Genomic DNA, 23,658 nt, shown 5'->3' with positions numbered 1-23,658 from the left:
ATCCAATTATTGCAGAAACAGAGCCCATTGCTAGTCTGAGCTTCCCTTGTTAACTTAGAACGTTTTTTAAAAAGATATTTTAAATATATTTTTAAAGATGTTTTGTTTTAATATATTTTAAAGTCTTATTTTTAAGATGTTTTAGAGTGTTTTTACTGCTTTTGTTTGCCACCCTGGGCTCCTACTGGGAAGAAGGGTAGGATATACATTTAATGAATAAATAATGTGTGGGGTTCTGCTCTTCCCTAAATCCTCCTTACAATTAATAAACAGTAGTAACAATGAGCCTATAGTGTGTAGTGCAAAAGTAACATTGCCAGCCCCTCCTGCATCACCATCATATCCTGGCCACAGGAGCAGTAGGAACAGACAGATGCAGCAGCATCAATGGCTACTCCTATGTTAGGCCTTGGATTGGGATTGGGGCACAAAGTATTCTTTGCATAACTGCACTAAAGCCAATACATGAAATCCCCCCTCCCCTCATGAACTGTTCCTTCTCACTGGTGCAGGGACATTGCTTCAAGGATTTGTCTCGAAGGGTAAGGTCACTAGATGATGGGCTGCATCTCTATTAATGAGCATGTGTATTATTGTTTTCCACCTCTTGGGTGCAAATATTCAGGAAGTGCAAGTTAAGATCAATAGGTTGTATCCAATTCAGTTGTAGTCAGAGTAGACCAATTGAAATTAATGGGTCTAACTTAGCCATGTCCATTAATTTCAATGGATGTATTCTGAATATGACTAGCTTTGGATACAACCCAAAAACTGGGACTTTTCAGGGTTACAGTATCCACTGCAAATGTTCAATTTTCTGCAGCAGAGAGTAAGGTTAGAATCAACTCACAGTTTAGGCTTTTCATAACTTGGGGAAGTTTAGTCTACCCATGACTTTGTGCATCACTGTAGATTAGAACCACCTAAGAATCACATTCCTACTGCCCATGCCATTATATGGAAGTTGTATATACAAATGCACACTGTGTCCCCAATAACACATGGATAACAGAATCTTTGCTGCATCTAATTTTTAATAGCTCTAATTCTCAATAACTTTATTAGAATGCTCGCACGTAACCATGGAACGTGGGATAATCTCTCTCTCTGTCTCTCTAATTTAATATGATAATTCTAAAGTGGTTTGCAGTTGCCAGAAAATGCACTGTGGCACTATGAAAAAACAAAACAAATTTTGACAAATCCCTATGCTGTTTTGTTCATGTAGGGACAGTAGTGTTTAGCAGGCTTGAAGGTAGTCTACTAAAGATATACTAAAATGTAGATTATACCAAGCTTCAATACCTGATGTTAATTTTGCAGCAGAATGCAAGTGCAGATTTTTACATGGTCATTAAATGAGAAGATTGATTAGAAGTGTGTGTATACAATACAAACACACACACAGAGTTTCTTTTGCCTTCATCCTTACAGATGTGTGTAGATGGCCCTGACTCTTCATATTTTTAAGTGGATTTTAAAAAGCCATTTATTTGGAGCCACTTTTTCTTAATCTAGGCTGTTGTTTTAGACACCAAGGTAGAAAAGGATAGCATTTCTATTTTGCATTTTTCTTTCTTTTAAAGAAATAGGCCCTGTGTTTTTAAATACTTGCTGTACTGCTGCCAATTTTAAATTGCTAATTTTTAGGAAATGAAAGCCAGTCACCTTGGGTGAGACAGGCCCCCAAAAGGTGCCCTGTAAATAATTATATAAATAAATTAACACCACGCCAAAGGTCTTATTTCTGCTAACTCTTAAACAGCCATGTTCATATGGATTCTGTCAACTTTATAAAAGTTATTTTATCAGGAAGAAATGGTGATCTATGTTCATTTCCAAAGAAGTGTGGTGATATCTACAGATATAGATATAACACAAGTGCATACAATTTGCTTTAGCTGCTTGTAATGACAGAGTTATTTTGAAGGGCACATATTACTTCAAGATGAGTACCTTTTGTCCTGGGTCGCCTGCTCCTTTAAGACCTCTTGGTCCCTGAAGACCAGGCATTCCTTGAGGTCCCTAGAATAGCATTAGAAAAATGGAGGCAGGTTAGTGTCACAGAACCCAAGGATGTGTGCGTTTGTTCAGAAGCTTCATTTTTCCATTTCATTTTTATCATACATATATTTTTCATTATGTTTATTAAAATTGTTTTCCACCAAATGGTGTCAAGGTGGCCAGCCATAATAAATGCAAATACAATAAAACATCAATAATAGAAAACAACAGCATAAAAACAAGGCAGGTAACACACCAATAAAAATAAATCAAAATACCAGTTTTAAACCAATTTCAATACATTTACAAAGTCAGTTTTGGGGTCAAAGTTCTGTCCAAACCAAAATGTCTTGGCCTGGCATGGGGCTAGTTGGGCCTCCCTTGGCAAGGAATTCCAGAGCCTGGGAGCAGCCACCAAGAAGGCCCTCTCTCGAGTTCCTGACAAATGCACTTAAAGTGTTGATGGGATAAACAGAAGACCTCTCCCAAGGACCTTAAAACCCAGGCAGGCTCAAATCGGAGAATGTGCTGTTTCCGATAACCTGGTCCCAAGTCACATAGGTCATAACCAGCACAGACTAGTAGACCGTGAAGCTGTTGTAACATGGGAGCGACGTGCTTTCTATAACCAGTCCCAGACAGCAGCCTCACTGCAGCCTTCTGAACCAGCTGAAGCTTCCGAACACTCTTCAAAAGGCAGCTCCACATAGAATGTGCTACAGCAGTCCAAACAAGACATAACTAAGGCTTGTTGCAAGGAGAGGTCAGGGAGACATCCTCTCCAGCTCCCCAAGGTGCGCCAGTCCAACTGGAAATGACATTGCAGGGAGAGCGCACTGAAGATGCAGCAGCACTCAGTCTGACAGAGGATAAAGGTGGGGCAATAGGTGCATCGAGTGTCAGTTCCAGTCACCAAGAAAGAGAAGGGGAAACAGGAGCTGTGAGGTAACGTACAGGAAAAGAAGCAGGAGTGAAAGAAGCAGCAGCAGAGAGAATGAGGATGAATGGAAGTGAATGAGAGAGACGAGAGTGAAAGACTCGTGTGTGTGTGTGTGTGTGTGTGTGTGTGTGTGAGAGAGAGAGAGAGAGAGAGAGAGAGAGAGAGAGAGAGAGAGAGAGTAGGATGGGACCTTGGCATGAAGGAGAGAATGACAAGGAGAAGGTGAGAGAGGGGGGACTGGAATGGAGGGTAGAAAGGAAGAACGAATGACGGAGGAGGAACAGGTGGAGAGCTAGGTGGGAAATAAGCAAACACCAGGGAAAGTCACCCGAGACAGGAGTAAGAATGCAATCCAATACACACTTACCTGGGAGTAAGTCCCACTGACCCAAAGGAGCTTACTTCTGAGTAGACATGTATTGGATTGCATTGTAAAGCAGTAATGAGGGGGGGAAAGCATCATCTGTGATGACTTAAGAGAGGACAGATTACAGCTGGGGAAAAGTAAGCACTACGAAAGAGGAGAAAACAGATAAGAGAAGGAGGTGGTTTGTAAAGTCAGGGACAGCATATCCCAGTGCTGGGCTAAGTGGGAGGAGTATAAACAAACAAGCCTAAGAGTGTGCCTCAGGATGAGAAGAGCCCTAACCTTGAACTAGGAAGAAGCTCACAAAGTGGCTCTAAGCATAAGAAACACACTGGAGCTCTGAAGGCGCTTGGGACACACAAGGAAGTAAAGGAGGAATCCTCATACGTGTGTTACCCTGGCCAGATGTGACATTTCAGGACACTGAGGATAGCTCAGCATTCTCGCCTATCAGATAAATTAGAGGTGAAATTATACTTACTAGTGGACCTGGAAAGCCATCTCCTTTTGCTCCAGGAAGTCCAGGTGGCCCAGGTAAGCCTGGAGCACCCTGAACACAAATTATAAACATAAATATAAATAAATATGACATCATTAACCAAGAATATGGGCAGACTTTGATATTAACAGGTGAGAATGGAAACTGGCAGCATGCCATGTCCTAGCACACATGGATTATGCACAGAACAGAGAAGCTCCACCTTCCTGTTGTACTTCTGTTTGGAAAAGCACCCAGGGAGATAGGTGGAAACTGCTGCTCACTGGCCAGAATGTTACCAGGAAAAGCATTCAAGATCTGGACACTAACAGCTAGCTTGCAAAGTTTGATAACTGGCAATACTGGTGTACCCCACGGGGCAATTGGCTTGCAGGCCTCTGAACCCCATGGCACACACAGAAGAAAATTCAGAGGTGGTATATGATATAGCATGGGACAGGCTACTGTTCAAAGAAGGAGGGCAGCAGAAGTCATGTTGGACATTTCCAAGTCCTTGGGGTGTGCCTAAGGGATTTCTCTGGATTATTGCCAATGTCAAGTAGTTTCCCTATTAATTAATTCAATAAAAAAGGAAATTAGGGGCAAGGGGTCTCTTCTCTATTTTGACTTCCAAATTCCTCCATTGGAAAGAGCTGCCAAACAGATGTTTTCACTTTGTGAACATCCAAAATAGGATAACAATACCCTTCTTTTAAGAACTGAGGATTTTGTTCCATGTACTCTCCTTGTATTAGAAGGAACCAGTATTCCTTCATCTTCGTTTCACACAATTCTAACACAATCAGAAGATTTACATCTGATGCTAGACTATGTCATTTCAGATTATATGTGGGCAATCAATGTTTGAATATTCCCCCAGGTAAAAATAAAAATTGTGGACGTATAAACCTAGCATGTCAGGATGATTACCATTGTAGCACAACTACAGCTTTGCATCTTTCATTCTCTGGGGTAAACAGGTCAACCACACTATACTAGAAATAGATAATGGGGAGGTTATATGGCATTTGCAGGGAGGTTATACAACATCAGCTGTTTATTGAGCACTCATTCTTATTTGTGAGAAGGTTAAACGATGTTGTGTCAGACAATCATCCCATACTTTCCAGTGCATTTTCCTATCAGTGCAAAAAGGCAAATATTGTGGAAAGGGGTTTGTTGCCCAAGAGCTCCACATCCACTTTAATTGCATAACCTGAATTTGCCAGAATGCCACTGGATCACAATATGAATAGTGATAAAGGGGGGGAAAGGATGCCAAATCAAACTAGGTCAAAACCTAACACAAAATAGAGTGCTAGGAGTTGTCCTACACAAAGAAATACTTTGTCTTCAGAATGAAGCATTCTCCTCCCCCCCTGGAAACATGCATTTAAATTAGGATAAGAAGAACATATTTAGAAGGGGAAGAAGGATGATCAGACGTAATTAATATGCATGCGGGGATCAAAATCTTCTGCTATCTCTGCCTCCCACCCATCAGTTCTAAAAACACTTAATTAAATATTTATTTCTGCTTGTAAGCAGTCATATTAAATTTGCTTGTCAGCAGTTTGTATTTTATTTTATTAAAACTGCACACCTGAGGTCCCATGACTGAATTTCCAGGGCTTCCATCACTTCCAGGAGGTCCTGCATATCCTTGCTCCCCCTAAACGTTCACACAAAATACACACATCATTATTAAAGTGTCCCGTAGTTCTGGAGAAAAGATCAGTTATTCCACATTGCATTTTTTTTGGGGGGGGGGATTGTTGCTTCTAAAATTATGGGCTTGGAGACAACCCTTCTGTCTATGAGGAAAAGTAAGAAGGGTTTCTTTTACATGGTACTAACAGGAAAGGAACCAAAAGTAAAACTGCCAGTCTATGTCTATTTTGCATTCAATCTACGGCACAGAGTCAGGGCTGCCTAAGTGAAGGAGAAGGTGGCACCTTCCCATTCCACATGCAGAATCTGATTGGACTGACAATTCAAACATATTTCAACAGTGGTGACGGGACAGCATCCTGCATCATACCTGCAGGGCTAGCACCAGAGGGTGATCAGGTTGGGCCCTCGCCATGGGCCCCTGCCTACCAGAGGGACCTCTGAAGAGCCCCTCCTTTGGGTGGGAGGGTAGATCTCCCATTCTGTGATCTGCGGCAGCCTCGGGTCCTGACCCTGCTGCGGATGGCAGAGAGGGAGTTCCCAGGCACCACCCCCATACAAACAATGTGGGCTTCAATAGGCCTACACATATGTCCTCCTACCTCTCCTGTTCCTCAGTATGCCGTGTGCACTGTGTGTGCATGCTTGCCATCAACTAAGATGGTAGCGGGGGCTTCCCTAAGGGGCTGCCGCCCCTGCCGCCATCTTGGTTGATGGCAGGCATGCGTGCACAGTGTGCATGTCATTCATGTGACATGACATGGGATGAGGTAGATGGGACACGAGGGTGGGTGCCACGGGCCAGGGGCAAGCTGGTGCCCACGGGCCCAGTCATGCCTGGCACCAGCCCTGCATAGCTGAAAGGCAGCAGGCAAGCTTGGGGGGGGGCAAGGCAGGCCCTGTGGTATACATTGTTCTGTCCTCCAATAGCTAGGTAGGTTCCTCTCACTGCCCTCCCCCACACCCCTTAGCATCCATCGCCTGAGACAGCTGCCTCACTCTGCTTAATGGCAGAGCCAGCCTCATACACAATTCATTAGGAAGGACCACAGCCCAGTGGCAGAGAGATGCTTTGCATACAAAAGGTCCTAGGTTCAATTCCTGGCATCTCAAGGTAGGGACTGGGAAGGTCTCTTGCCTGAAACCCTGGAGTGCTGCTGCCAATCAATGTAAATAATATTGGTCTAAAATTCTAGACAGACCAGTTGTCTGATTAGGCACAAGGCAGATTCCTATGTTCCAGTCAGTACTCTTCCAGTGCTCACCAGATATAAATGAAAGGAGGTTTCAGAATATGTATTAGGTTTGTGCCCAGTTCTGCGTGTAGCAACCCGGTAATGTGACATTTACCTTGGGGCCAGGGGGCCCATGAACTGAAGGCCCAGGGCTACCAACTGAGCCTTTGACTCCAGGTTCACCCTGAAAGAAAAGAAATCATCGATTTGTTTTGTATGCGTTATTAGCAACAATCGCAAGAAGTCTATATGTATCGGGTCTCTATGAACACTCAAGAGGATCATAAAACACTTTGTCTAGCTGCAAAATTACGCCAGCTGATAAACAAACATCCAACATTGAATTGCAATGCTCGAAAGAACTTCAAGGATCATCTCCATTTTGGGAACGAAGGCATCCGGGCCTCAACAACTGCCCTTCAACTCCATTAGAGCATTTTTCAGGATAGCTAAAATCTAGCAGCTCTTCTATCATTTTGTTCCCTTTCTGCTCATTTTTAATGTAATGAACTTGGTGGGATGCATCTTGGGTGACGTAGCCAGCGCTCTCAGTTTGGTGTCTGCAGACCTGGAGAAGTCGGGTTTCTTTTCTTGCCTTGGAAATCCTGGAGCTAGTTCCCCAGACCTCACTGTGCACCCTGTTTCAATCAGTGCCTAGTTCAGGGATGGGGAACCTCAGGCCTGGGGGCTCCATGCAACCCCCAGGCCTCTCTGACTGGCCCTCTCCCCAGGCTGCACCCCTCACTGGCCCTGCTTTGCAAACTTCGTGAGTGTTTTTGTCTGGCTAGAATGTGTCCTTGACCTCTGACCATGCTTCTGGTTTGCCTGGATGGAGGACAGAGAAGGGGGTGTGCGTATGCGTAGAAACAAAATATAAAACGGTAGAACACAAAAGTAAAATTAACAGGCTCTGCACTGCCCAACCTTTGGTTCTGTCCCCCCACCCATCACAGGCATGTTACTTTTGGAAGGTTGCCTAGAAGGGAATGTGGCCCTTGGGGTGAAGAGGTTTCCACCCCTGGCCTAGATGGTTGGGGACTCCCTTGTAGGATGTGGACTATGGTGATCAGGTGCATTATACGAACTACATCTGATGCACTGCACACCGACAGGCCCTGAGGATGCAGAACCCACGCAGGGAGAAGCCACACAGAAATGAAATGAGCATACCTTTGGTCCTGGATCCCCTGTCAAACCTCTTAGGCCATCATTTCCTTTAGCTCCTTTTTGCCCCTCTTCGCCCTGATTAAAAAAAACAAAAAATAAAAGCAGTAGCAGTAGAGAGCTGTTTCCACCTAACATATTTATGATTTAATTAGAATTTTCTAAAATGAAAACAAGGTATTTGGTGGCAGCCCGAACTGATTAACTAACACTTCTGTCTTTGAATATTTTTCAAGACGGGGTTGCACATTGGAAAATGTATTTCTTGAGTCAGGATCTCAAGGGCTACCAATAACTGAATCCAAGTCATATGTCATCCACAAACCAGGGACGTAGTTGTCTGGGGTCTTAAGGAGGGTTCTTAGACCCTGACGTTTTTGGGAGTGGGTCCCAGCAGGGTCTCTGTCTCCAGCATCCTACAAGCCAATCAGCATGAAAGGGGAGTCTGTTAGCCACTGAGAAGAGTTTTCTAACAGGCTTCCTTGTCCTTTCCTGTTGATTGGAACCAATCAGAGTGAAAGTAGATGAGTCAGTCACTGAGAAGACCCTTCTCAATAGCTAACACTCTCCCCCTTTCAATATTTATTTGGTCCTAAGGACGTCTGTTGATGTGGGAGAAGGCATTAACAAGGATCTGATTCTCAACTCAGCAGCAAAAAAAGGGAGAGGAGAGGAGGGGGTGTAAATATGAAGGGAAGGGACCATGAACTTCTGAATTTGCCACTATATTGCTGCCACAAACACAAAAACCTCAGCCCATGGCACACTGTTTTGCTAGTGTCTAGTGAGAACACACAAATTAATTTCACAAGCTTAGTAATGGCTGGATTTTATAGTTTCATATGGGAGATAAGCCATTATGTTGCTTCTTTGTTCCTGCCAGGTGCAACCTGAACCCTGCATAGCATCTAGTAAAGTCTAATCCAGTTACTTGGGTTTCTGTCTCCTCCTGCCCTCCATTTTAAGATTGTGTGACTAAATTCAGACTTCATGGCTTCAACATCAAGCCAGCTTTTTCTCTCCCCACCCCCTTTGCTTAACATCTAGTCTGACTCTGATTAGGAGTTTTGGAGAATGCAAAAGATTGCTCAGTATTTTGTGACAGTTGGGTAAGTCCTATACAGTGGATTTGGGGTTTTTTCTTGTGGACCCAGATGATTTCCTTTGCTTTTTATGACATCATTTGTGACTTGTCATCTGCCATTTGGTTGCTAGACAACTGCAAGTGTTTCTAACCTGCTACCATACAACTTGCACAATGGCCATACAGGGATGAAGAGTGTCAGTGGCCTCAGATCAAGAGCGTACCGTCCATCCAGCAGGTGAAAAGACAGGGGCAGGGCCAGAAGCAACAAGTCATGAGGTCAAATTGTGAGATCAGTGCCTTTGCCAGGACAGGTCTGGTCTGGCTCTAAACATTTCATTAAAGATTCTCCATGAGGGAAAGTGACCTAAATTTTCAGCAGCATGAAGAAGATCCATTTCTCTTTTATTTTAATGGAAACACTGGTGTTTAATTTTCAAATGTGCGTACACACTTCAATTTCCCTGTAGTTTTAGCTAGAGCCCCTTCCTGACATGAACTGTGTCTAGAACAAATACATAGTCATGGAGAGGCGCATCAGTGGTGGCATTCTCTGCTCCCAGCCTTTACATTTTCAATTTACCATCTATGTAGGCGCATAAGTACCTCTCTACACAGTTGGGAATTCCATGGTTTTAGGGGCAGAGTGCTGCTGCAGTACTACCACCACACTGATGCACACTGATTCTACACATGGTTCATGCCTGGAAAGGCTTAAAGAAGGGGTAACTGATCTGGTGTCCTACCAGATGTTGTTGGACGACAGCTCTCATCAGCCCCAGCCAGCATAGCCAATGGTCAGGAATGACTGGAACTGTAGTTCATCCACATCTGGAGGATGCCACATTGGCTACCTCTGGCCTAAAGTGTCTTTCTTTCCATGTAGAACCTTCCTTTGTCATATTTGTTTATCTGAACAGTGTGACTCTCTAACAGCCTCTACAACAGGGATGGGGGACCGATGGCACTCCAGATTAGACACCATTGGCCATGTTGGCAATGGGGCTGATGGGAACTGGAATCCAACAACATCTGAAAGGCCACAGGTTGCCTGCTCTATTAGATTTCCTTCAGTGGTGTAAATAGTCTGGCACTGTATATGTAGTACAAATAGGATCTGCAACAAAATGTTACAGTGTGGAATGTCCTTGAGTCAGTCAGCCATGTGCTCTTCCAGGATATTCCATTCCATTCCCTCTCCCACTCTGTTTTCCCTTATTTCCCTGCATGCCAGTCAGTCAATATTCTTTATGAGCACGTTCTCCAACACACCCATTAGGGTTTTTTTCTAAAACTTTTTATGCTTCTGCAAACCTTAGACATCCCCTGAGCCTGCTGATTTGTCTCCTCTTGTCAGTGGATGGTGCCATTTTGGCTACATAAGGCACAGCACTCAGAGAATTGATATCACTCTTAGTATGATTCCCACCGTTATACTTGCAAAACACATATTAAATTGTACCTTTGGACCCATGTCTCCTTTCCCAGGCATTCCCTCTGGACCTCTTGGGCCAGGTAATCCTTGCTCCCCCTAGTATAGATAAAATGAGGGCATTAATTTTCACACAGTATGTATTCATCTTATAAATGTATATCCTACCCTTCAGTAAACTCCATTTCCAGTGTGGCTTAAATATGTTAAAAAACAATAAAATACAAAAGATCAAAACAAACAATTAAAACAGGAAAATCTCAGCAGCATAATATATCTGAGGAAGGGCCATACTCCATGATGGAGCTTCTGGTTTGCATGTAGAAGGTCCCAGGTTTAATCTCCAGGTAAGACTGAGAGAGACCCCTGCCAGTCAGTGTAGACAGCACTAAGCTGGATGGACCAATGGTCTGACTCAGGATAAGGCAACTTCTTATGTTCCTAACGTCAATGAATTAAAATATAGTCAGAACATAGCTGTTGTGGCTGGTAGACCCTGATAGCTGTTGAAAGACAGCAGAAGAGGTGCCATGGAAACTCTCTGGGACAAGTTACTCAAAAGCGGCACCAAAACTAAGAAGATCCTGTCCCCATTTGCCCCTTTCCTCATCTCAGCTTAGGGTGGCCAGATGCAAAAGGCAACAGGGCTCCTGCACTTTTTATAGTTGTGAGGAAGGGGGAATTTCAGCAGGATAATGAGTTCCAATCCACACGTTATTTATTTATTTTTTATATTTATAAAACTATTTAGATACTGCCCGCTAGGCTAGTTGCCTACAGCAAAGGATTTCCATTGGCCACACCTGGAGGGGCAATGGGTTGATCTGCCAATCAGTTGCAAAATCTGTTTGAACTGATTTTTTTTTTAAAGCACTGATCCCACCCCAGTAAAAAGGGGTGAGGTTTGAGTTGCATTGTGTGCCCCCGTTTTCAGAAAAGAGAGGTGGAGATGCAGTGGAATCAGCAGAACAGTGAGCATGCCTCTATCCCTAAAATATCAAGGCAGTGTACAACAATACAGCATATACAAATACAATAAAACATCAGATTATTATAAGATACCATGAAAACAATACAAAATCATCATAGTAGTCTGGGATGTGTGAAACAGTTTGGTTTGCAAAAAACACACACCAATCAAATCCTTGAGTAGTCCTTAAATGGACCTCTGCAACCAACCAGTTTGGGGGTGGGAGGCAGGCAGCAGCAGGGAAGGACTGTTACCTTCCTGACCTGCCCACTGCCTGTAGCCTTCCCAGAGGCATCTGCTTGGTCACTATGACTGTGAGAAATCTGGAACAGAATTCAGGAACAGATGTAACTACTGCTTCCCCCCCCCAATACATTCTTGGCAGAAGCTCCTGTTGCTACTTGAGTTGTGCAGTGGCTCCAGCTGGATCTCAGATCCCAAACTGGGTCAGGCCAATCCGGGATTTGAGCAAAGTAGGTTGAGGCAGCCCCAGATCACTTGGGGTGGGGCAGGGGTATAGTCATCTGGGGTCTTGGGGGATGTCTTAGACCCCTTACATTTTTGGGAGCAGGGTCCCAATGTCTCCAGCATTGTATGAGCCAATCAGCATGAAAGGGGAGTGTGTTAGCCACTGAGAAGAGTCTTCTAACATGCGTCCTTGTCCTTTCCTGTTGATTGGAGCCAATCAAAGTAAAAGGTGGTGAGCCAGCCACTGAAAAGACTCTATTCAGCAGCTAACGCTCTCCTCTTTCCTGCTTATTGGCTCCTAGGGAATCTGTTGTTGTGAGAGAAGGCATTAACAAGAATCTCATTCACAACTCAGCAGCAAAAAAAGGGGGCGTGGCTGTTACTATCATGAAGGGACTCTGCACTTCTGAATTTGTCATTACACTGCTGGGCTGAGGACAGCTGTGACCTGGGCTTTGTGCTGCCTTTACCCAGTGTTTCTCACTTTCTCTGTGCCACCTTGCAGAGGCAGCAAGTAGGACCAGCTGACCTTTCAACAGTTAGTCTCTTTAACCAGAAGCAGCTGTTGTCCACACCATATAACGAGCCTCCTCCGTGGTGCAGCTCCTGGAAATTGTTATCTCCTTTGTTTATGCAAGCAAGAGTACATTGCTTGACTGCCCAAGACTAGACAAAGGGGGCGGGGAGAGAAAAACTTTCTCCACTTTGCACTTAACAAGGCTTGACTATATGAGGAAGTCTGCATACCTGGACATCTGCTATTCTATACATTAATACATACATTTTAAGGACTCTTAGAGAGGAAGTTTATATTAAATATATGAAGATATGGGGACTGCCCAAAACAGGGTCCACCTGGAGCAATCTGGGGCTGTCAAAAGGGGGAGGCAGTCTGGCGGCGAGGAGACACACACGCAGGCATCCTTCCTTCCCTCCTTCCAAGAGAGGGGAAGCCAAAGAGGCATGCATGTCCTGTGTGAACACACTTGCAATGCCTCCAGACACTAGCGCTAAACACAACTGGAAAAGTTCACATGAACGAAGGCACATGTGCTCAGGCAGCGGAGAGGCTTCTCTCAAGAGCACATGCACAAAACACACTCTCCTTGGCCTGTGGTCTGATTAAGAAGCTTGGCTTCCCAGAAGTGCTCTCCCCCTGGCCACAACTTATCAAAGAGGTGTACAGCCAGGTAAGGAGTCTTCTTTACTGCGTACCTTCAGGGAAAAAGAAACCTATTTGTCTCTCTTTCTTTCCCCTCCCTCCCAACCGCATGTGCAAGGCTCTCAAATTGGTTTGGTGCCCAGATCTGAAACAGATCAGAGCCACTCCTAAGTGCTGGATTGGGCCCTGAATATGGGGCAGGGTGCCAAGTCCTAGCTGCTATACTGTTGGTGGGATGGTGATGGTCATCATGATCAACCCCATAGCCCAAGTAGAGTCTGCAGTCACTGTCTCCAAGCAGAGCCCAAAACTACAGACAGCTGTGTTGATCGATTATATAATTTTGCAATACAGTGTTACCAATTAAATTGCTAGCATAAAGTAGGAACCATATCAAAAAAAGGAAAGAAGTATCCAGCCTCTTTTTATTTTCCTCATTCCTTGACTTCCTCTATGCTAATCTGCCCTAAATAACGAAACTTGAAAGCATTGTTAACACCTCATTCACTTGCCAGAGCAAGAAGAACCCCTCAGTTACCTGCACTCCTGCAGATGACATCATGATTCCTGTTCTGAAAAAAGTCCATGAGCACTGCTCACTCAAATTCCCCTTCCACTATACCACTGCAGGTGGTACAAATAAGATGTGGCTGGTTCACAGCTGAAGGAGTGACTCTTTGTGCCAATGAATGGTGCTCCAGTTTGGCAAGGGGGAGTGCACTGAAAACTGAACCTGGACCTTCCGCTTTGGGCAAATATCTCTACGTATAACAAACAAAACAATGTTACCTTTTTCCCAGGTACTCCCATTAATCCTGCTTTCCCGCTTTCTCCTGGGAAGCCTGGCCTTCCTGGTTCTCCCTTTGAAAGAAGGTGAAAAAAACAAACATTTCAGCATGCAGTTGGATTAATTTGGGAGGGATGCTTTATCATTTTTATTCTGTTACCTAAAAGGTGGCCTAGTGGGCTCAGGAGAGGGGGGGAGGGCTGTTTTGTGGATCTCAAAGATGTATATACCAGTACCTTATCGGATGTTTCCTTGAAATTGTTGAGAATCATTACGCACTGGTGCTTTACAGACCACCACTTTTATGCATTTTGTCAAGAAATGTTGCTGTTAATAAATGCTTATGCTTTATTAGCAGTTCACTCAGTGGGCATATATGTTGTCATCTGGTACATATACTAGAGTTCCAAAAGTACCACAAGTAAAAATTGTCTGTGTTACAAAGTTGAACTATCAGGGAGCTAAACCAACCTCCTGAAAGGAAGCTCTAGGCAAGATTTCTTTTTTAAAAGAAATATCGAGATATAAGTGTGCAAAACAGGCTCACTTTAGGTCCAGGCAGTCCAATTCCTGCTGGTCCAACTTCACCTTTTGGTCCAGATGCACCCTCTTGTCCCTTGAACAACAAAAATATTTATACTGCATACATTAAGTAACACTTTCTCCTGCTTTGTTATTAATGTAGTAGTGGGCATGAGTGTGTATGTGTGCATTCACTCAACACCCCACCCTTCAACAATTAACGAAAAGTTAACAAAAGCAGTTAACAAAAAGTTAAAATTGCAATTAAAAAATGAAAACAAAAAACATTATAAATGCAAGTCTACAGAATTAAAAATAGCAACATGCAGATGATTTAGCAACCGGGGGGGGGGGAGAGAGGTGAGGGGAATGGGGATCTCCTTTATAGTGCAGAAATACACACATACGTTATTTGGTAACATGTGCAATCTAGTTCACAGGCTATAAATAAACAGTGGTAACAGAGATGCCAATATGTCTGCAAAATTGACATTTGAAACATGCTGATTTAACAGTCTGTTGAGGCCAGAAGAGTGAAAGTGATGGGGGGGGGTTCTACTCTTTTCCTACTAATATCCTTCTCCAAAGTAAATTCAATCTGCTATTTCCCAGCAAGAAACAGAAGGAAGGAAGCTCCCTTTTGGTCACAGTATATCTGCTCCCAGTCAAGAATGCAGAGATGGAAGGGCAAGCAGAAGGAATGGAAGGAGTCTCTGTTGTATTTCCAAGTGAAAAAAACATACCAAAGATGTTTCCAGTGGGGTGTTTATTGTGTAACTGCTGCTTCTCATGCACACAATTTTTTTGCAGTGTGCACACAGTGTTGGCATCAAAATTACATGTATCCCCTGTACACGTATCCCATGTAATCTGGATTTACCCTTTTCAGGGGAAATCCAATAAGTTTTAAAAATGTTGCCAATATGGATGTGTGAATCTGCCAATTCTAGTGTCCATTTTTCATTTTTTCAATCTTAAATTCGGTTCTTCACATTTCCGCATCAATTCGTAATTTTTTTTAAGTCCCCTTGAAGATTTATCAGCATTTTAGTGGAAATTTCTCATATTATGCACATCTCACATGTACTTTTGCCTGATATACACCAATATACATTTATGCAAAGCATATTTTCTCTAATATAATGCATTTTTGCATGTTATTTTCTCTAATATAATGCATTTTTAAGCCTGCTTCACCCTGGTATATGAATTTTTGTACACATTACTTGGCTGGAAAACTGCACTGTAAAATTTGGAAAAGCACAGGTTTCTAAAGATGGTTGCGTTTTGGTTTGTGTAGTGTGCAGAAAGTGTGAATTAGGTAGATTCACCTTTAAATGCACACTGAATTTAATTTTTCTCCCATCCCTAGTTGCCAATGACCTGTTTGAAAATTAAGCTCCCATCTGGAAGCCCCCCAAAGACAAATCAAGACTCCAGATTATTGTCCATTGTCCATAGCATCCTCCACTGACCATGATCATTCCATTTCCAATATGGTGCATTTTGAGGCAAGAAAACTGCTCAAATACAACTGAGGGAAAGCTTTAAGTGATGGTCAGAAAATGGTCATGTACATCTTAGAGATCACCCACTGATATTGTAGATATTTCCCACAAAGATCAGGGATGGAATGTGGCTCAAAAAAAGGAGGGGAAAAAACTGAGTTCCCTTTCCATTGCTCTCAACAAGTAACATCCTTCAAGAAATGTTTTATCTTTGACCGGGAAATCGGTCTGATGAGGGGGAGCATGGGCATGTCTGGAGCAATCTGTGGATATTCATATTAATCTGATTTTCAGTTAGTCATGGGGGTACAGATCTAGAAACAGATAGCAATTTAAAAACAAAACTTTAATAACATTCCAAGATTCATGTCAAGTCCTCCTTCTAAGGGCCAACTAAACAACATGAGGCAGCCACATGTATGTTATGGAAGTGCAGGAATGTGTTAATCTGTCAATTTCAGTTTCTCTCAGTTTTTCCAGTCTTAAGTTCTATTCTCCACATTTCCACATCAGTTTGTGAATTTTATTTTAACAAGTTCTCTTGAAAATTCATCAGCATTTTAGTGTGAATTTCCCCTAATATACATATTTGTGTATGCAATTTCTCTTCTAATATACACATTTTTGCAAAGCACTTTCCCCTAATATAATGCATTTTAAGTGTTATTTTTCACTAAAATATGCATTTTTATGTATATTTTCTTCAAGCATATGCATTTTTGTACACATTACCTGGCTGGAAGACTACATTGCAAAATTCAGAGAAGCGTGAATTTTGAAGGATGGCTGTGTTTCAGTTCACATATTGTTTTGGGAACAAGGCTGGTACAGCACAGTGGGGAGGAGAGCCTGGCTGGGAGTCCAGAGTCTGTGAGTTCAAATCCCTGCTTGTGTCTCTTGGGTGTCAAGGGCTAGCTAGAGATCACCCCCACAGTGAGTGGCTCAGGGGTTACGCACCCTGCCACCTGTGCAGCTGTGGGCAAGCTGCATAGTCCCAAGAATCCCAGTTGCCCCCCAGCTGGCAGTTGCAGGCAAGGAAGGGGCTGGCTTGTGCAGCTGTGGCAAGTTGAGCAGGCCCTAGCCAGCTGGGGAGGACTAGCCTCAGAGGGAGGCAATGGTAAACCCCTTCTGAATACTGCTTACCATGAAAACCCTATTCATAGGGTCACCATAAGTCGGGATCAACCTGAAGACAGTCCATTTCCATTTTTCATTGTTTTGGGAAGTGCAAATTAGCTAGGTTCACCTTTAAAGGTGAGCTAAATCAAATTTCTCCTTATTCATCTTGTCCTTGTCTGCCTTGTTCACATATGTAGTTGGAAGGGGGTATTGTCTCTTCCCATGAAGAGGAGCATGCAGGCAAAGGAAGAAAACATGCCCTTCTCCCTGCAGGCCTTAACTTGCAGAACGCTGCTACTTTAAGCAATTTTCTCCCAGACTGACTTAAGTCTGGCATCAGAGCATGGCTGGGGGAGCACTGCAGAGCATAGTGAAGTCAGGTTGGGATGGAGCAGTTTTTGCTTTTGTTCCCTGCATGCTCCTTTTAACTTACCCTCATCCCCAGCTTTACATGAAAATAAATCTTGCAGCTGTATGCCTGCCCTGCTGATACATCCTGTTTGGCCACAGGGCTCAGGACTCAATAGACCTTTTCCATCACCTGGGCATAGAAAATATCTATTTTGACAGCATCTTCCTGCCCAGACAGGAATCATTAGGGTCCCGTGACATTTATCTCTGTTATCACAATGCCCCCATTCACACATCACCGTAAAGCACGGTTAATAGTTTGCCTTGATTGTGCCCAAGACAGCTCTTCCACTCTTCCCCACTCGTACATGGAGGAAACAAACCATGACCCCCTGGTTTAACATTATTCCTAAACCCAGGATAGCGGTTTTGTTTGCATTTTAATGAGAAACCAGCTAATTCACACTTCTTGAACCAGCCTTTCCCAACTAGTGGGCCACCAGATGTTGTTGGACAGCGATTCCCATCTTTCCTGACCATTGCTGGCTGAGACTGATGGGAGTTGTGGTCTGTGATGCATCCTTCCCTGGCTCTCCCTGTCAGGTTCCTACCTGCGCGTGGCTACTGCCTGTCTCTAGGCACCACCAGGGACTCCACCAGTCCGGACCGCTCTCTCTTATGATTTCTCTCCCCGCTCTAGCACAGATCTCAACAGATCCCCCTGCTAGGCAACCACCAGTAACGTCCCAATATTAGTATTCCCAGAGACTCTGAATACTGGTATTGTTATTCTCTTCACCGCTGCCACCATTTGTTACAGTTCCCCTTCAGCCTTGGTCATTACCTTACCCTCCCTTCTGGTCTGTGAAACCCCAGCCAAGGATCAGGCCTTTGGTAAACCAAATTAAGTATTTATTACAGATAACAAAGCTAACAAGATTAACAAGATTTCTTCTTAAGGCACATAAGCATATGGTTTTACTCAATACTAATCTGAACTCCACCTCCCTCCTTCTTCACGCTCTCCTGGCAAACAACTCTCTCAAACCCCACCAAGCAATCCACTCTTTCTCTTCTCCCCCCCATTCCACTCTCACTCTTCCTTTTATACATTCAGCCATTTTAAACACTCAGCCAATCATCTCGCATTCTACTGCCCATTCACTCCCCCTCTTTCACTCCACTTACCATGTATCTTCTGAAACAACAACACTTACCATATATACATTAATATAGGAACATCACATGGTCCAACAACATCTGGTGGCCCACTAGTTGGGAAAGGGTGTCTTGAACCAATACGCGAAACACAGGTATCCTTCAAAATTTTCAAAAATTTGATGCAGTTCTCGAAACAAACAATGCATTATATAAAGGAAAGGTGTGAATAAAAATGAATATGTTAGTGAAAATAGCACAGAAAATGTATTGCATTAGTGAAAATAGCTTGCAAAAACGTTTGCATTTGTCAAACCCGCATACAAAAATGTGCTGTTTAGAAGAAATTTGCACTAAAATGCTGATGAATTTTCATGAGGATTTAAAAATAATAATAATTCCAAATTGCTGCAGAAATGTGGAGAAATGAATTTAGGATCTGAAAAAAAATAAAAAAATGAAATTGACAGATTCATCCATCCCTAGCTATAGATCATGGTTTGTTTTCTCCCAGCAATAGCAGGGAGGACCAAAGAGCCCTCTTAGGCATGGTCATAGTAAACCGTTAATTATAGTTTACTGCGATATGCCAACTAGGTTAATATATCCTATATAGCAGTTTCCTATCAGATTTTCCCACATCTTGATGGAATACAGATGCAGAAAACTACTATTTCATTCACACAGTCATCTAACAAAACCTCTCATGCCTACAAATTGTATGTACCATAGGACTTTTGACCTTGAGTCTGAAATTGTTGCATCATGCAATATATTTCTTTAAGGCTTACCTTCGATCCAGGAAGGCCCACACCACGTGACCCTTTCACCCCAGGCACACCTTTTAGACCTTGAACGCCCTAGAGAGAAAAAGTATTAAGTGAATTGAAATTACCCTAATGATAATGGGGGGGGGGAAATCAGGGGGAGTCACCTTGCAAGCATTAGCGATAAAGAAGCAAAAACAGGTAAAAAATGTGCTTTGTGTGTATGCACACACACGCATACTAACTCATACATATAATGCAAACTTAAGACTTTCCTTACTTTTTCCATTAAAACTATTTTTAATATTGCATTTTTGATTATAAACCTGTATTTTATTATAGACCTTCTGCTTCTGTATTGGCTACAGAGACACTTCCTTTGCCTCAGAGTGCTCTGCTTTATCAGCCCGATATAACTGGCCAGCTCACTGTGTTTTCTCTCTATGTCCTAAGTAAGGGGTTTCCTTTTCTCAGATTGGCTTCCCCTCTTCCTGCTATTCTAGCTCGTTGCGATTTCCTTGCTAATTGAAATGCTCAAAACAGATCTGTTCAATCATTTCTGACACTGGATATTTTAAACACATTTGTGGAATGCCATGTAAAAATGTCAATTTATTGCATGGGAACACCCAATGAAATAATATTAATATAATCACTGGCAGCTGGTGGCTCCATGTCAGTAGGGCAGTGGAATATGCTCTAGCTTTTAGTCCTAACTTTAAAGGAGCTGTCCAAAGTGCTGAACCTAGGTTTCAGTTCAGACTAAACCCAGAAGCAGATTCCACTACCCCACTGACATGGAGCCACCAGCCACCATTGAATATAATTAAATGTATTCAAGAAGATGTCATTTTCCTCCACCCCCAAAGACACATTTAATAACACTGACATCAGTATGCTTTGAACCCAGCACTTTAAGGTCAATTGGTTGGCCTGCCTTTTGAAAAAATAATGGTACTGAGAGATGACTGCCATCTTGATAGTCAGTGCTAAAGCATTTGGTTTTAATGGGTCTGTGATGGATTAAATCCAAGTATTAGATGATGAATTAAGATAGAAATATGCAAGCGATTCAGATGAGCAGTGAGTTAAACTAGCCAAACATGGAAGTGAACTGGCACTGGATAGTTAATTCCAAAAGGCTCAATAGATTTATCTTGTCTATGGTTGCATGATGTTGTCATCTTCAACAGGGATAACATATTCACAATTCATGCCTATATTTGCTCATAAGCCAACAAAATACCTAGTCAAAAGTAGATTTTGCTGTGGGGTACATTTACCTGCTTTCCTTGGATGCCAGCTCCAGGTGGCCCCATTGGCCCCTGTGGTCCATCCATCCCTCGCTCACCCTGTATGAAAAAAATGCTTTCTCATTGCTTCAATCAAGGGATCATCATCATCATCATCCTATTTTAAAGCTTGTAATTCCTTTCCCACATTCTTGGCTGCATATTAACCCACAAACTATTCAAAAGAAACATCTCCTGGGGGGAAAGATCATGGGATAAAGAACATTTGGGGAAATAATGAGATCAGATCACGATGCAATGACATGACAAATGTGATAATGACACCATGGGTGAATTTCGATATCACAATAAATCATGGTTTATCATGGCAGGAACAAGTCTATCCTCCCACCAGGCTCACACACTTCCACTTCCCTACTTCTTCCTCTAGCACAGCTGCAAGGAGTTCAGAATCTTTTGCTTCCGCTTTCACAAAACTGTAGCTTGCTCTGTCATTAAAAAATGACAACCTGTAGTTAGTCTTAACTATAAACCACCACAAGCCAACAAGTGGTGGTTTATAAAGCCATCTGGCTTCAAACAAACCACAGTGATGAAACAGTTTAGAGTTCACATGCAATGCTAAACTGTGGTTAATCAAAATCAAAAGTGAAAGTTCCCAATTTCTTCCCAGTAGATGTGCCAGAGGAGGAGCACCCAAGCCTAGGGATGTGAGATGCTAGGCTCATTTCCATCGGAATAAACTGCAGTCATTTATGATATCTGAAGATAGGCATTATCTAGGCAATTTCACAACCCAGGCTACTATTCATTTAATTTTCCTGGAATCCTTATTATAGAATCATAGAATCATAGAATCACAGAGTTGGAAGGGGCCTCACAGCAGGAAATCCACAGCTAGAGCATCTCCCGCAGATAGCTGTCCAGCCCCTGCTTGAAGACATCCAGCGAAGGGGATCCCACCACCTCCCTAGGCAGTCAGTTCCATTGCCGAACTGCCCTTACTGTCAAGAAGTTCCTTCTAATGTCCAATCTGAATCTACGCTCCTGCAACTTAAAACCATTAGACCTAGTCTTCTCTGTCCTGCAGTCCTCTGGGCCATTATCTTCACAGCAGCTTTCAGGCTACTGGTTCAGTACTGTAGCATACAATCTATGCCATCTGTTCTATACATTGTACCTTATCTCCTTTGATGAATTGGCCTGGTGCTCCAACTGGTCCTCCTGGCCCTTCAGAACCTTTTTCACCCTGGAAATATTTGACATTAACATTCAATTCAGCTCTTTTGGGCATTTATTTAGGGCTGCTGCAAGCCCACACTCATAAATCTGATTAGAATCCAATATGGGCAGACATTTACTACCTCACAGAAAAGTTCAGTTCTTTAACCCCTAGATTATTTATATAGATAAAGAGGAATTTCTGAAATAGACATTGCAGATTCAAAGTACAACACAGTAAATTCAGTGACTGGTCGTTATGTGTGAATCCATTCTAATGCTATTGCAAACAGAAGGCACCCTGAAAAGTCTAACGAATTCCAAATCTCTTTCACCATTTTGACTGCCAGGGATGCTACTCATAATTACTGCCTTACATAGTTCACTACATAATTTAAATTACAATGGGCTCCTGCTGGGAGGAAGGGCAGGATATACATCAAATAAATAAATAATGGGCAACAAGCAAAGAATGAGGGGGAATAATGTGCCTCACAGCAGAGGTTCTGATTGGCAAAAACTGGTTTTAACCTGGAGTAGGGAATCTTTTTCAGCCGGAGGCCATAGTCCCTCAAGAACTACCTTCCTGGGGCTGCATGACAGAGGCTGAAACCATGGAGATCCAGTGCCAGTCAGTTTAGACAATACTGAGTTAGCTGGACCAATGGTCTGACTCAGTATAAGGCAGCTTCCTGTGTTTCTACATTCCAGTCATGCAAAAGTCAGAGGTTTCTACACAGGTACCCCCATGCACACACTCTTCCATCCTTTACCCAGGCAGGCAGGAGGCATTGTCACAGTTCAAGGAGACCTTCCAGACAGGCAAAAGCACATGAGGAGGATCAGAGCAGGTCTGGTCTGTGGAGAGTCTCAAGGGCCAGATACAGAGACCGGAAGGTTCACATTTGGCCCCCGGGCCTGAGGTTCCCCACACCTGGCTTTAACAGTCTACATGGCTTAAGCATGTAACATACAGGCTGCATTCAGATGGGAACAAACCTAAGTAAACCTTGGGTCCGCATGCTCCCCCCCCCTTTGGTGCAACCTTCAGGAAGGGTTCAGAAACTTCTGTTCTGGTTTAGATTAACCATAGCTTCTTGAGTCATCCAAACCCAAGAAATTGTGGTTAATCTTACATCTGGTTTGTTTGAAACATGCCAACTTCAAACCATGGGATAAGGGCTTATATCAGCCTTTCCCAACCAGTGTGCCTCCAGATGTTGTTGGACCACAACTCCCATCAGCCTCAGCCAGCATTGCCAATGGTCAGGAAAGATGGGAATTGTGGTCCAACAACATCTGGAGGCACACTGGTTGGGAAAGGCTGGCTTATATTTTGCCTATGTTACTTGTAAAGCACAATTTACCCCCATGCCTGTTTACCCCATGCCAATTTACCGCCATTTACCTCTATCTGACCCCCATTTGCTCTTTTGCATCCCTTCTCCATAATATCTGTTGTTTCATATACAGCTGCCAGTGTTCTCTTTTGTCTCTGAGAATATTCATCATCATAGAATCTGTGCTTCATGAGAATTACTGTTAAGTGCACAGCATCTACTAGACTAGAGAATACAAACATTTTTATGTCATTCAGCCTGACCCTTTGCAACCTACTGCTAAAGACCCAGGATGTGGGTCAATACAGAAGTTGGCAACCTAATCTACAACTTCTAACCCAATTTATAACCTAAAAGCCATTGGATTCAAAATAATCAGCCTTCACAATACCAAATTTTATTGGGCAAGCACAGTGTGTCTTTGATCACACAACAGTTCTATGGGAGCAACTGTTTTCCAGTAGCTAAATAAAACAGTCATTGCAAGATGAAAATGTTAAGAAACATACAACAATATTCAGGGGGGTTGAAAATTTAGCTTCAGTCTAAGCACTGTAAAAGTGGCAGGAAAATTTTCAGTTAACGTGCATGGAATTAAAGATTTGCATATTGGAGGAGGAAATACTGTAGAAAAACAAATGAGCTGTCTCACGCTAC

At 43.0% G+C, this 23,658-nt stretch overlaps 1 protein-coding gene across 1 annotated transcript in view; it reads right to left on the bottom strand.

Annotated features, from left to right (window-relative positions):
* COL28A1 (collagen type XXVIII alpha 1 chain) overlaps positions 1-23,658 on the bottom strand; it is a 119,262-nt gene that overhangs the window by 29,577 nt on the left and 66,027 nt on the right. Inside the window, exons 15-25 of the mRNA XM_061587242.1 lie at positions 21,621-21,689; positions 20,471-20,539; positions 19,212-19,280; positions 14,310-14,378; positions 13,765-13,836; positions 10,406-10,474; positions 7,866-7,937; positions 6,811-6,879; positions 5,393-5,461; positions 3,793-3,861; positions 1,957-2,025 (exon numbers count right to left, since the gene is read on the bottom strand). Coding sequence (XP_061443226.1) covers positions 1,957-2,025; positions 3,793-3,861; positions 5,393-5,461; positions 6,811-6,879; positions 7,866-7,937; positions 10,406-10,474; positions 13,765-13,836; positions 14,310-14,378; positions 19,212-19,280; positions 20,471-20,539; positions 21,621-21,689 — 765 coding nt within the window. The remainder of the gene's footprint in view (positions 1-1,956; positions 2,026-3,792; positions 3,862-5,392; positions 5,462-6,810; positions 6,880-7,865; positions 7,938-10,405; positions 10,475-13,764; positions 13,837-14,309; positions 14,379-19,211; positions 19,281-20,470; positions 20,540-21,620; positions 21,690-23,658) is intronic.

Source organism: Rhineura floridana, chromosome 10 (genome assembly GCF_030035675.1).
Source record: "Rhineura floridana isolate rRhiFlo1 chromosome 10, rRhiFlo1.hap2, whole genome shotgun sequence".
In the NCBI taxonomy this organism is placed as follows: Eukaryota; Metazoa; Chordata; class Lepidosauria; order Squamata; family Rhineuridae; genus Rhineura; species Rhineura floridana.
This window is presented reverse-complemented; position numbering and strand designations above follow the sequence as displayed.